General features: G+C 43.1%; 1 protein-coding gene across 1 annotated transcript in view; it reads left to right on the forward strand.

The window, feature by feature from the left end:
* The first annotated feature begins 1,135 nt into the window (after positions 1-1,135).
* The window catches only part of LOC141139132 (adhesion G-protein coupled receptor F1-like), a 55,947-nt gene continuing 44,410 nt past the window's right edge, over positions 1,136-12,672 (forward strand). The window contains exons 1-3 of the mRNA XM_073624966.1: positions 1,136-1,309; positions 4,589-4,655; positions 6,659-6,805. Of these exons, the coding sequence (XP_073481067.1) occupies positions 1,229-1,309; positions 4,589-4,655; positions 6,659-6,805 (295 nt within the window). The 5' untranslated portion in view covers positions 1,136-1,228. The remainder of the gene's footprint in view (positions 1,310-4,588; positions 4,656-6,658; positions 6,806-12,672) is intronic.

A 12,672-nucleotide genomic window follows, 5' to 3' on the forward strand; every position in this document is an offset into this window, starting at 1 on the left:
TTTTTCAAGTGATATCAAGAATAATAATAATAGCGCTAAATGAAAAACGCAAAAAGAAAAGCATGAATCAACACTCACCAAACTTCTACTAACACAAAATTAGCAGAAGGAGCCCAAATGGTGGCGTTAAAGAGCTGAAAAACCTCGTAGTACGTCACTACGAACGTAATTGTTGGCCAAGATTTGTGTGACAGTGTGTATGCAAGACAAGTTGGAGCCAACAACCTTCGAACAAAATTCCACGGTCTTGTTGTCGGAAAGTCCAATTGTGTGTACGTGGCATAACTCTCCCTTTAACCCTAACCCCAACATTAACCCTCTCTTTAACCCTAACACCAAACCTTTGTGTAACCCCAACATGAACCCTCCCTGTAACCTTAACATTAACTCTTCCTATAATGTTAACACCAACCTTCCTTGTAATGCTAACACCAACCCTCCCTGTAATGCTAACACTAACCCTTCCTGTAACCCCAACACTAACCCTCCCCACAACACTAATCCTCCAAATAACATCAGCACCCACACTAATACTTACATTATCTCTTCCTATACCTTAACACTACAGCCCCTTGCATACTGGTACTGCGTCCTTCCCAGTGTTTTAGTACACCAGGGAGTGACAGGTGCAGCATCCAGCCCTGCTGAAGGGAGCCTGTCAAAGTCTATGGCAGGTTGCAGTTGAACGGAGCTGAACACTGTACCAAGTAGTACCAGTGTTTAGGGCCCTGTCCGTTCATTGACGAGGTTCCAAAATGCAGAAAACCTAGACTTACAGGCTGCCTGTAGCAGAGCTGAATGCTACACCTGTCCCTTCTGGGTGCAATAAAGTGCCTGGAAGGACAAAGTGCAACTAAAAGTCACAGCGTGCAAAAGTTTACTTAATTATGTTCTAATGAACGGGACCCTCATGTTTCCAATTACATTTAACTCCTATTGTGCAGGACTCCTATCTTTCCTCCAATTCCCTATTACATTGTGAGCCGTGATGAGTAAAATATGCTCATGCAAAAAATGATGGCGCTACAGATAAAAAAGATAATAATATAATACTAGTATTGATGTGTGATGACTGTAGATGACATATTCTCCATGTAGTGGTCAGGCACAGAACGGTAACAGAGTATGATTTGTATAGTGATGGTGATTTGCATCCCTGCTGTCTTGTGCTCAGAGTGATGCTGGATTCAGGTTAGTTTGATATTTGGATGGACTGTGACAGCTCAAGATGGATTGGCCGGTGAAGATAATGTCTCTTCTCTTTCTCATAGGTGACATTTCTCTGCACATTGAGGGTACTCTGAGACACGTGAGTACACCTGGGTGTTCACACACATGTGGGTGGAATTTGTATAAGTTCAGGACTGCTCGGCAGTCATAACTCACCAAAAAATATTTGTATCAGCAACAAGAATGCTGCACATTAAGATGGAAAATAATCTTGCTTTTTTAAAAAAGCCAGAAGGAACAAGTTCTATTCCGACATGTGTCGCACTAGGCACAGCACTTCTGAGAAAGCACTGCGCCTAGTCCAAAACATATCAGAATACTTGCTCCTGATGGCTGTTTAATAAAGGAAGATTATTTCGTATCTCAGTGTGCAGTGTTCCTGTTGCTGATAAAAGTTCTCCAAATCTATTGAGTAAAATATATTTTAATTCAAAGAAAATTATTTTAGATCAATCATAATTTTACGTGTTTAATTTCTTTAAAAATATAGATTTTTTTCATTGTTAATTTTTATCAAGTTGCAAAATGCAAAGTGAGCGAAAGGAAGTAAAATCTAAATCAAATCAATATTTGGTGTGACCACCTTTTGGCTTCTAACCAGCATCAATTCTCACACTTGCATACTTTGTGCATAAGTCATGAATTTTGTAGGATTAGGGTCAGGTATATGATTAACCAATTATACCAAGCAGGTGCTTATGATCATCAATTTCATACTTAGGTTGAAACACAATAACTGAAACAAAAACAGCTGTGTAGGAGGCTTAAAACTGAGTGAGGAACAGCCAAACTCTGCTACTAAGGTGAGGTTATGGAACAGTTTCATGTCACAGGTCATACACCATGGCAAGACTGAGCACAGCAACAGGACACAAGTTAGTTACACTGCATCAGCAAGGTCTCTTCCAGGCAAAGATTTCAAAGCAGATCGGGGGTTTCAAGATGTGCTCTTTTGAAGAAGCACAAAGAAACGTGCAACAATGAGGACCATAGATGCAGTGGTCGGCAAAGTAAACTTAATGCTGCAAATGAAAGACACGTCATGCTTACTTCCCTTCCACATCAGAAGATGTCCAGCAGTGCCATCAGCACAGAACTGGTGGAAATCAGTGGGACCCAGGTACAACCATCTACTGTCTGGAGAAGTATGGCCAGAAGTGTTCTTCATGGAAAAATTGTGACCAAAAAGCCATACCATTGACATTGAAACAAGGCTAAGAGAATCAAGCCTGAAAATATGGGGTGCAGAAAAATGGCAGCAGGTGCTCTGGACTGATGAGTCAAAATGTGAAGTATTTGGCTGTAGCAGGAGGCAGTTTGTTGGCGAAGGGCTGGATACAATACAATAATGAATGTTTGCAGCCAACTGTGAAGCACGTGGAGGTTCCTTGCAAATTTGGGGCTGCATTTCTGAAAATTTCTGAAAACTGAGTTGGAGATTTGGTCAGGATCAGTGGAGTCCTCAATGTTGAGAAATACAGGCAGGCACTTATCCATCAGGCCGTACCATAAGGGAGGCGTGTGATTAGCCCTAAATTTATTCTACTGCAGACAACCACCCCAAACATAAAGCCAATGTCATTAAGAACTATCTCCAATGTAAAGAAGAACAAGGAGTCCTGTAAATGATAGGTTGGCATCCACAGAGCCCTGATCTTGACATCATGGAGTATGTCTGGAATTACATGAAGAGACAGAAGGATTTGAGGCAGCCGACATCCACAGTAGATCTGTGGTTAGTTCTCCAAGATGTTTAGAACAACCTACCTGCAGGGTGCCTTCAAAAACTGTGTGTAAGTATACCTAGAAGAATTGATGCTGGTTTGTAGGCAAAGGGTGGTAACACCAAATATTGAATTGATTTCAATTTCTCTTCTGTCCATTTATTTGTTTTCTTTTTACTCATTTTGTTAATTGATAAAAATAAACTATTAACAACTATTCTGTTTCTGAAAGCATTCTTAATTTTTTCACACCCGCCTAAAACCTTTGCATAGTACTGTAAATATATATCCTCTCACAGGTTGCTCTGATGACAACTATATATATATATATATATATATATATATATATATATATATATATATATATATATATACAGTGGGGACGGAAAGTATTCAGACCCCCTTACATTTTTCACTCTTTGTTATATTGCAGCCATTTGCTAAAATCATTTAAGTTAATTTTTTCCCTCATTAATATACACACAGCACCCTATATTGACAGAAAAACATAGAATTGTTGACATTTTTGCAGATTTATTAAAAAAGAAAAACTGAAATATCACATGGTCCTAAGTATTCAGACCCTTTGCTCAGTATTTAGTAGAAGCACCCTTTTGATCTAATACAGCCATGAGTCTTTTTGGAAAAGATGCAACAAGTTTTTCACACCTGGATTTGGGGATCCTCTGCCATTCCTCCTTGCAGATCCTCTCCAGTTCTGTCAGGTTGGATGGTAAACGTTGGTGGACAGCCATTTTTAGGTCTCTCCAGAGATGCTCAATTGGGTTTAAGTCAGGGCTCTGGCTGGGCTATTCAAGAACAGTCACGGAGTTGTTGTGAAGCCACTCCTTCATTATTTTAGCTGTGTGCTTAGGGTCATTGTCTTGTTGGAAGGTAAACCTTCGGCCCAGTCTGAGGTCCTGAGCACTCTGGAGAAGGTCTTCGTCCAGGATATCCCTGTACTTGGCCGCATTCATCTTTCCCTCGATTGAAACCAGTCGTCCTGTCCCTGGAGCTGAAAAACACCCCCACAGCATGATGCTGCCACCACCATGCTTCACTGTTGGGACTGTATTGGACAGGTGATGAGCAGTGCCTGGTTTTCTCCATGCATACCGCTTATAATTAAGGCCAAAAAGTTCTAACTTGATCTCATCAGACCAGAGAATCTTATTTCTCACCATCTTGGAGTCCTTATGTAACCTGTGATTGTAAAATATCGATCGCATTTCTGTTTCCATCATGTCATGTCATAAATATATACAATCGTGTTCACAAAGTATCTCACTGGTGCCGACTGATGCAAAACGATCAGTTTGTTCGAAATTGAGACTGAATCAATCTATAGGGAAGTTATAGCTATTTTATTGTTTAACGATTGGAACATTTTGATTGATCAGATTTAAAAAAATCAACGCATGAGTGGCCACCACTGGTCTTTCATTGGCAGGGCTAGAGAACAGAGATTTTTATGACACTATGTGTTGTGTTCCAGGGGGGTCAAAGAATATTACAAATCCCTACCATAGGGATTTGTAATATTCTTTGACCCCCCCTGCTCCTTATTTTTATTGGTGCCATGCTGAGGCTGCTGCAATGCCATATTCATGAATGCTGCTTTCTTTTTCCTGTAGGAAAATCGCAGTGTAATATGGGGACGATCGTGGCATTTAGAGGAAAGAGGGAAACGAGCGGCTCCTGGTGAGGAACACACAATGTATTTCTATATATTGCTATACCCTGTCCCATCAATATTATTTAATATGAGTGAATGGTAAATGTTACTGTTATATAAAAACATTTACATCTGAACTCTAGGGAAAAATTGAACATTACTATCATAGTGGGTCCACCTCTCGCATTGCAAGGGTTAAATATTTGTTTTTGCCAAAAAAAGTATCATTAAAATGCAGCTTTAGTCACCTTATTTCTCACTCCCCCGGCAGCTTGAGCTCTCCTCTTCTTTTCAATGCTCTGGGTTATAGACTGGCCCTTGCATCCTCACCTACAATGCCCACAGTGCCTGTTAAACCCCTACAGTGCCCCCAGATCCCCTGAGAGCCCCCAACCTGCTGCAGAGCCACAGTCTCCATAATGCCCCCAACCTCCAAAAGTGTTCTACAGTGCCTCCCAACCTCCCACAGTGTCTTTAAGCTTCTACAGTGCCCCCAGGCCGCCTGAGAGCCCTTAGCCCCCACAGTGCCCCTCAACCTCCCACTCCCACAGCACTCCCTCCCCAAAAGTCTGCAGAGCCTCCAACCTCCAAAAGCGTCCTACAGTGCCTCTTAGCTCCCACAGTGCCCTCAGCCTTGCATAATTGCCCACAGAGCCCCAGACCCCCCTGAGAGCCCTCATTTCCCACAGTGCCTCTCAAACCTCCACAGTGCCCCAGACCCCCTGAGAGCCCTCATTTCTCACAGTGCCTCTCAAACCTCCACAGTGCCCCAGACCCCCTGAGAGCCCTCATTTCCCACAGTGCCTCTCAAACCTCCACAGTGCCCCAGACCCCATGAGAGCCCTCATTTCCCACAGTGCCTCTCGAACCTCCACAGTGCCCCAGATCCACTGAGAGCCCTCATTTCTCACAGTGCCTCTCAAACCTCCACAGTGCCCCAGACCCCCTGAGAGCCCTCATTTCCCACAGTGCCTCTCAAACCTCCACAGTGCCCCAGACCCCCTGAGAGCCCTCATTTCCCAGAGTGCCTCTCAAACCTCCACAGTGCCCCAGACCCACTGAAAGCCCTCATTTCTCACAGTGCCTCTCAAACCTCCACAGTGCCCCAGACCCCCTGAGAGCCCTCATTTCTCACAGTGCCTCTCAAACCTCCACAGTGCCCCAGATCCACTGAGAGCCCTCATTTCTCACAGTGCCTCTCGAACCTCCACAGTGCCCCAGATCCACTGAGAGCCCTCATTTCCCACGGTGCCACTCAACCCCCATAGTGCCTCCCAGCCTTCTTCAGAACGTCCACCTTCCATAATGCCCCCAACCTCCAACAGTGCTTTCCAACCTCCCAGAGTACCCCCTAGCCCCCCCCCCCCCCCAGTGCCCTTCAGTCTCCTCTAGTTGGAGTCTAGCACCCCTACAAAGCTTACAGCCTGCTAGAGACACCAGCCCCCTCCAGGGCCACCAAGTCAGCTGCAGACCCCCTCAAGAACCACCCCCCTCCCCCCCCAGTGACACCCAGCCCATCCAGAGCCTTCCAGTGTTTCCATACTTAATTTGCATTCCCATACTATTATTGTGCAGTCTCTCCCCTTTCACAGTAGGTCAATGATGCTGTGACAGAGGAGATAGTGGACTGGATTTGGGAGGTACATACAGTAAATAGCCTACACCTATAATAAGGTCACTTTAGTCAAAGCTGCACAGTTTGTTTTTATCTATAGACACCCCTTACATGCATAGGCAATTTTTTGATAAAGGAAAATTAACATCTTAAATAATGCCCTTTTCTGGCTCTGGGGGTAAAACTAGAAAAGAAGGTAGTTAAAAAATATTTTATAAATAGGTCTGTACGTCTGTATGAATTCCAAAATGAATAGGCATATTTCTGCCTAACCACAGCCCTGAGGGTGTCCAGGTGCGGAAAGGAGGAGATACACTTCAGTGTTGGTATTTCCTATATAATATTCTCATAGTACCTTCTCACCATTCAGTGTTACCAGCAGCACAGACTAATGGCGATATCATTTTGTTTTAGTTAAGCCGCCAGCTTGCTACTTTCCTTTCATCGCTGATGGGCTGACATATTCTGAGTGTACCATGGTGGGACAAACCAGAGGGTACTGGTGCGCCACTACAAGCAACTATAATGTGGATGGACTGTGGAGCTGGTGCAATGGACCAGGTACAGTATACCTTATTTCCAGCTATCCCAGGAATCCGCTTCACTTGGTTGCCAGGGATATACACTCACCGGCCACTTCATTAGGTACACCTGTTCAATTGCCTGGTAACACAAATTGCTAATTGCCAATTGTTGTTGGTGCCAGACGGGCTGGTCTGAGTATTTCAAAAACTGCAGATCTACGGGGATTTTCACGCACAACCATCTCTAGGGTTTACAGAGAATGGTCCAAAAAAGAGAAAATATCCAGTGAGTGGCAGTTGTGTGGATGAAAAGGCCTTGTTGATGTCAGAGGTCAGGAGAGAATGGGCAGACTGGTTTGAGCTGAAAGAAAGGCAACATTAACTCAAATAACCACTCGTTACAACCAAGGTATGCAGAACACCATCTCTGAGTGCATAACACATCGAGCCTTGAAGAAGATTATTATTATTATTATACAGAATTTATATAGCGTCAACAGTTTGCGCAGCTCTTAACAAAATTAAGGTAGACCGTACATTTACATTACAATTTGGTACAAGAGGAATCAGAGGGCCCTGCTCGTTAGAGCTTACAATCTAAGAGGGAGGATTAATTGATGCAAAAGGTGGTTACTGTGGGAGATGAGCTGATGGAGAAAGTAAAACAGTGTATTAGTTAGAAGCAGAATAAGCTTCTTTAAAGAGAAGGGTTTTCAGGGATCATCTTAAGATGTATAGATTAGGGGACAGTGGGACAGATTGGGGGATGGGAGTTCCAAAGGATGGGAGAAGCTCTGGAGAAATCCTGTAGACGAGCATGGGAGGAGGTGTCAAGGGAGCTAGAGAGCAGGAGGTCTTGGGAAGACCGAAAAGAGCGGCTTGGTTGATATTTTGAGACTAGGTTAGTGATGTAGCTGGGGGCAGAGTTGTGGATAGCTTTGTAAATGATTGTTAGTACTTTGAATTGTATTCGTTGGGTGAGTGGAAGCCAGTGGAGGGATTGGCAGAGCAGAGTGAAGGACACTGAATGGTTGGTAAGGTGGATGAGTCTTGCAGCAGCATTCATTTTGGACTGAAGGGAGAATAGTCTATGTAAAGGTAATCCAAAGGGGACCAAGAGGGAGTTGCAGTGGTCGGAGCTACAGCAGCATAAAACCACACCGGGTGCCACTCCTGTCAGCTAAGAACAGGAAACTGAGGCTACAAGTCACACAGGCTCACCAAAATTGGACAGCAAAAGATTGGAAAAACTCTTCCTGGTTTGGTGAGTCTCGGTTTCAGCTGCGACAGAATTTGGTGTCAACAACATGAAAGCATTGATCCCTCCTGTCTTGTATCAACAGTTCAGGCTGGTGGTGGTGGCGTAATGGCGTGGGGGATATTTTCTTGGCACACTTTGGGCCCCTTAGTAACAATTGAGCATTGTTTAAATGCCACGGCCTACCGTAGTATTGTTGCTGACCATGTCCATCCCTTTATGACTGCAGTGTACCCATCTTCTGATGGCTCCTTCCAGCAGGATAATGCACCATGGCATAAAGCTCAAATAAAATTGGTTTCTTGAACATGACATTGAGTTCACTGTACTCCAATGGCCTCCACAGTCACCAGATCTCAATCCAATAGAGCACCTTTGGGATATGGTGGATCATGGATGTGCAGCCGACAAATCTGCAGCAACTGTGTGATGCTATCATGTCAATATGGACCAAAATCTCTGAGGAATGTTTAAAACAGCTTGTTGAATCTATGCCGTGAAGAATGAAGGCAAAAGGGGGTCAAACCCAGGAATAGCAAGGTGTACCTAATAAAGTGGCCAGTGAGTGTATCTATCCCTGTTTTGATGGGGTCATCTAAGATGGTTTTACCCTTGTAGTAATGACATCCAGTGAAGTACCTGGACAAACAAAATACCCCAAGCCTCCACTAAGTGTAAGCTATCGACATCTCTGTCTCTGAATTCATGAGTTCGTAGTGCCTCCTTCCAGAATGGCTTTACGAATATAAGGGGGACTCCAAGAGAACATCAACACTTACACCTTATGTAGACAAAGATTTCCAGAATTGAATGAAGTTCACCTGTTTAATAATGAACTTGGTAGGAGGTAGGACAGGAGAAAGAGGAAAACCCCAAAACTCGATGGTTGGGCTCTGACAGCTAGAAGTCACTGTGTGGATCTCGGCCACCAGAAGCATCACATAGAACTTTTTCTGTAAAATTGCAGCCACAAAACTGGATGTTCTATTGTTTTTCTACTCCACTGATCACTCTAGAACAGGGGCGTCAAACTCAATTTCATCACGGGCCACATCGACATTATGGTTGCCCTCAGAGGGCCGGTTGTATCTGTAAAACTAGATCTCCAGAGAACCCCCCCCCCCTTACATCAGATGTTAAGTGCCACCCTACCATCAGAGGTGAAGAGTCCCCCCACCCTCCCTTATATCACAGTGCACCCCTCTCACGTTGTGCTGCAGCAAGAGCTGGGAAGCAGAAAGTGCAGGGTCTGGAGGAGGGCTGGAGCCTGCTGAACACTGAGACCAGGGGAGGTGGAGACTCTGTGCCTCTCTGTGCCACTGCATCTGTATTAGGAGTTATGTCCTCCCTTCAGCTGCCAACTGCTGGGACAGGGGATCGAAAAAGGCTTCAAGGGCCACATGAAATGACCCGGCAGGCCGCATTGCTGTGTTTGACACATGTGCTCTAGAATGAGGACCTCCAGGCACACAACCTGCTGGCAGAGGGGCGAAAACCTCTAGGCCTAGGCTCCAGTCCTGAAGCTTTAAAATAGGCCAACTAAGTAGACCTGTGCAATTCATTTCATTCCGACGTAGTTTTTCGTCAAAATTTGGCATATTCGTTAATTCAGAAACACTTAACAAAAGACTGTTTAACTAACATTTTGGAGAACAAATTTTCTAAAAGAATGAAAATTTGACAAAACAAAAATCCGAAATTTAAAAATTCGAAAGAACAAAGATTCGGAAATCTGAAAATTCGAAAGAACGAAAATTTGAAAAAAAGAACGAAAATTTGAAAGAGCAAAAAACATTTGGATAATTTATTAAAAATAATAATAATAATAATAATAATAATAGTTTATTGACCCTTTTATTTTTTTTTATTATTATTATATATTATTAATAAATAATAATAAAAACTATAATAATAGTTATAATCTATTAAATTATAGGTATTGGAATTTCCTTTCAAATTTCGCTGTTAGTGAACGTAACGAATACGAATTTATCCGAAGTTCAGAATTATCCGAAATAACTAATGCCGGATAATTCGTAACTTCGGATAAATCTGTATTCGTTACGTTCACTAACAGCCAAATTCCTCGCCTCATACTGACAGAGTATGAGGAGAGGAGAGCCGATCAGCGGCATCTCCTCACAGATGACATCTAGGAATGTAATCAGGGCACTGATCATCAGTGCCCTGATTACAATTAAGTGCCACCAGTGCCAGAACTGTGTGCCCACCACTGCCAGCAATCAGTTCCAATCTGTGCCCACAAGTGCCAGCAATCAGTGGCCATTAGTGATGCCAGTCAGTGCTGGCTATCAGTGCTGCCCATCAATGCTCATCACTGCTGCTCATCAATGCCACCCATCAATGCCCATCAGTGCCCCCTATCCATGGCCACCAGTGCCACCTATCTGTGCCCACCAGTGCCGCCTATCTGTGCCCACCAGTGCCACCTATCTGTGCCCAGTGCCACCCATCAGTGCCACCTATCAGTGCTCATCAGTGCAACCTATCGGTGCCACCTATCAGTGCCCATAAGTGCGGCATATTCCTGCCTCCTCATCAGTGCCACTTAATCAGTGCCCATAAGTGCCGCCTCATCAGCGCCCATCAGTAAAGGAGAAAAATTACTTATTTACAAAATTTACTGACAGAAACTAATGCGGTGTACACACGAACGTTTTTTCCGTCGGAATGAACTCTGAAGGTTTTTTTGACGGAGTTCCAACGGAGTTCCGCTGAAACTGTCTTGCGTACACACGATCACACCAAAGTCCGACCGTCTAGAACGCGGTGACGTACAACACGTACGACGGGACTAGAAAGTGGACGTTCAATAGTGAGTAGCCAATAGCTTCCGTCTCGTACTTGCTTCAGAGCATGTGTTGTTTTTGGTCCGTCGGAACAGCGCACAGACGAGCGGTTTTCCCGATAGGAATTGATTCCGTCGGAAAGATTTGAAACATGTTCTATTTCTAGGTCTGTCAGAGTTTTAGAAAAGAAAAGTCCGAAGAGGCCCACACACGATCGGAATGTCCGCTGAAAAGATTCCGTCGGACTTTTCCTGCCGGAAAGTCTGACCGTGTGTACGCGACACAAGAAAAACTTTTTTTTTTTTTTTTAATTTTGGTCTTTTTTTTTTTTTTTTTTTTTTTAGGAAAACATAAAAAACCCAGGAGTGATTAAATACTATCAAAAGAAAGCTCCATTTGTGTGAAGAAAATGATAAAAATGTCACACGGTTACAGTGTAGCATGACCACGTAATTGTCATTCAAAGTGCGACAGCGCTGAAAGCTGAAAAATGGCTTGGGCAGGAAGGGGGTGTAAGTGCCCGGTATTGAGGTGTTTAAAGTTCCATTCCCACAGTAAATTATGTTCATCTATAATGCATTTTCTCTGGGACTCACTGTCAAAAGGGTGGAAAGTGTTTAGTATACTATGTATAATATGCCTAAGGTTGACATTGATTAGTGCAGGTCCTTCAGCGGTAAAGCTTTGGTTATTTATTTTTGTGTTCTGCTTACATTGATTAGTACCCTGAGCTTTAGTTTCTACGTGCACCATTTTGGTGATTTGAACGCTTTAAAAACAAAGGTTCTTTGCATGGTTTATCTTTGTAGCACCTGAAAAGTCCCCAAAAATTATTTTATGTTAGGAACGTAGTGCATTGACCTAACCGGCTGGCCCATATCCAAAATTAAGGCTCTTGCACATGGGCGTCTGAGCCCCGTACAGCATAAATTCTAATGTAATAGAAGTGTTTGTATTCTTGGAATACATGTAATTAACAAGAAATAATGGTGCGCTTATAAAATAAAGCTGATATCACCAAGTGAATAAATTAATTAAATATCTAAAGTCCAAATACAAAATATTAAATGAAAAAAATACAAAGGTCAAAAACTTGTCCAAGTGAAAAAAATATTTTTAAACAGGATGACTAGTCAGTCCATAACTTGATAGAAAGGGACTAAACATCAATAAAAACAACAAAAGGAATCAGGGAGAGAAAGCCACCACCAATAGATGTATAGATTGACCGCTAACCCTTAAGTATGACCAAATAAGGTCAAATAAGACTCAACAGAGTCTTATTTGACCTTATTTGGTCAAAGACACCCTCCAATACCAAGCCAAAAACGCTGCTCCAGATATAATCGTAGGAACAGAACAACATGGGATCCCCACTGTAGATTCCAACAGGTCTATGTAGGTATGCTCTAATAAGATGCTTCTTGCGTATGCGTCACTCAGAGAGAACAAAGACATCCATACTGCAGTATTGCCAATTAAAATAACAAATGTATTATATATCTGCTTACATGAAAGTAAGATAACATCCGCAGTTGAAATAGGAGTAGTGACACACTCGCCTCCTCGCCACGCTTCTGTTCTCGATAGACACCGGAAGTGACGTCACAAGGCTCCACCCGACGCGTTGCATCACTGGTCACGTGACTTCCTCAGGGATAGCATTTACATTTTTCCCATTTGCACTAGTCTTGGATCACACCCATACGCTATACAAGTACTGGCATATACTCAAATACATGCATGCACAGCCCTTCGTGTCTATGGAAGAAGAAAAGAAGAAAACGAAAAGTAAAACTTAAAAAAAACCCAAAAAACTGGCAAGTAGGACAGTTT

The sequence above is a fragment of the Aquarana catesbeiana genome, linkage group LG04 (assembly GCF_042186555.1).
Source record: "Aquarana catesbeiana isolate 2022-GZ linkage group LG04, ASM4218655v1, whole genome shotgun sequence".
In the NCBI taxonomy this organism is placed as follows: Eukaryota; Metazoa; Chordata; class Amphibia; order Anura; family Ranidae; genus Aquarana; species Aquarana catesbeiana.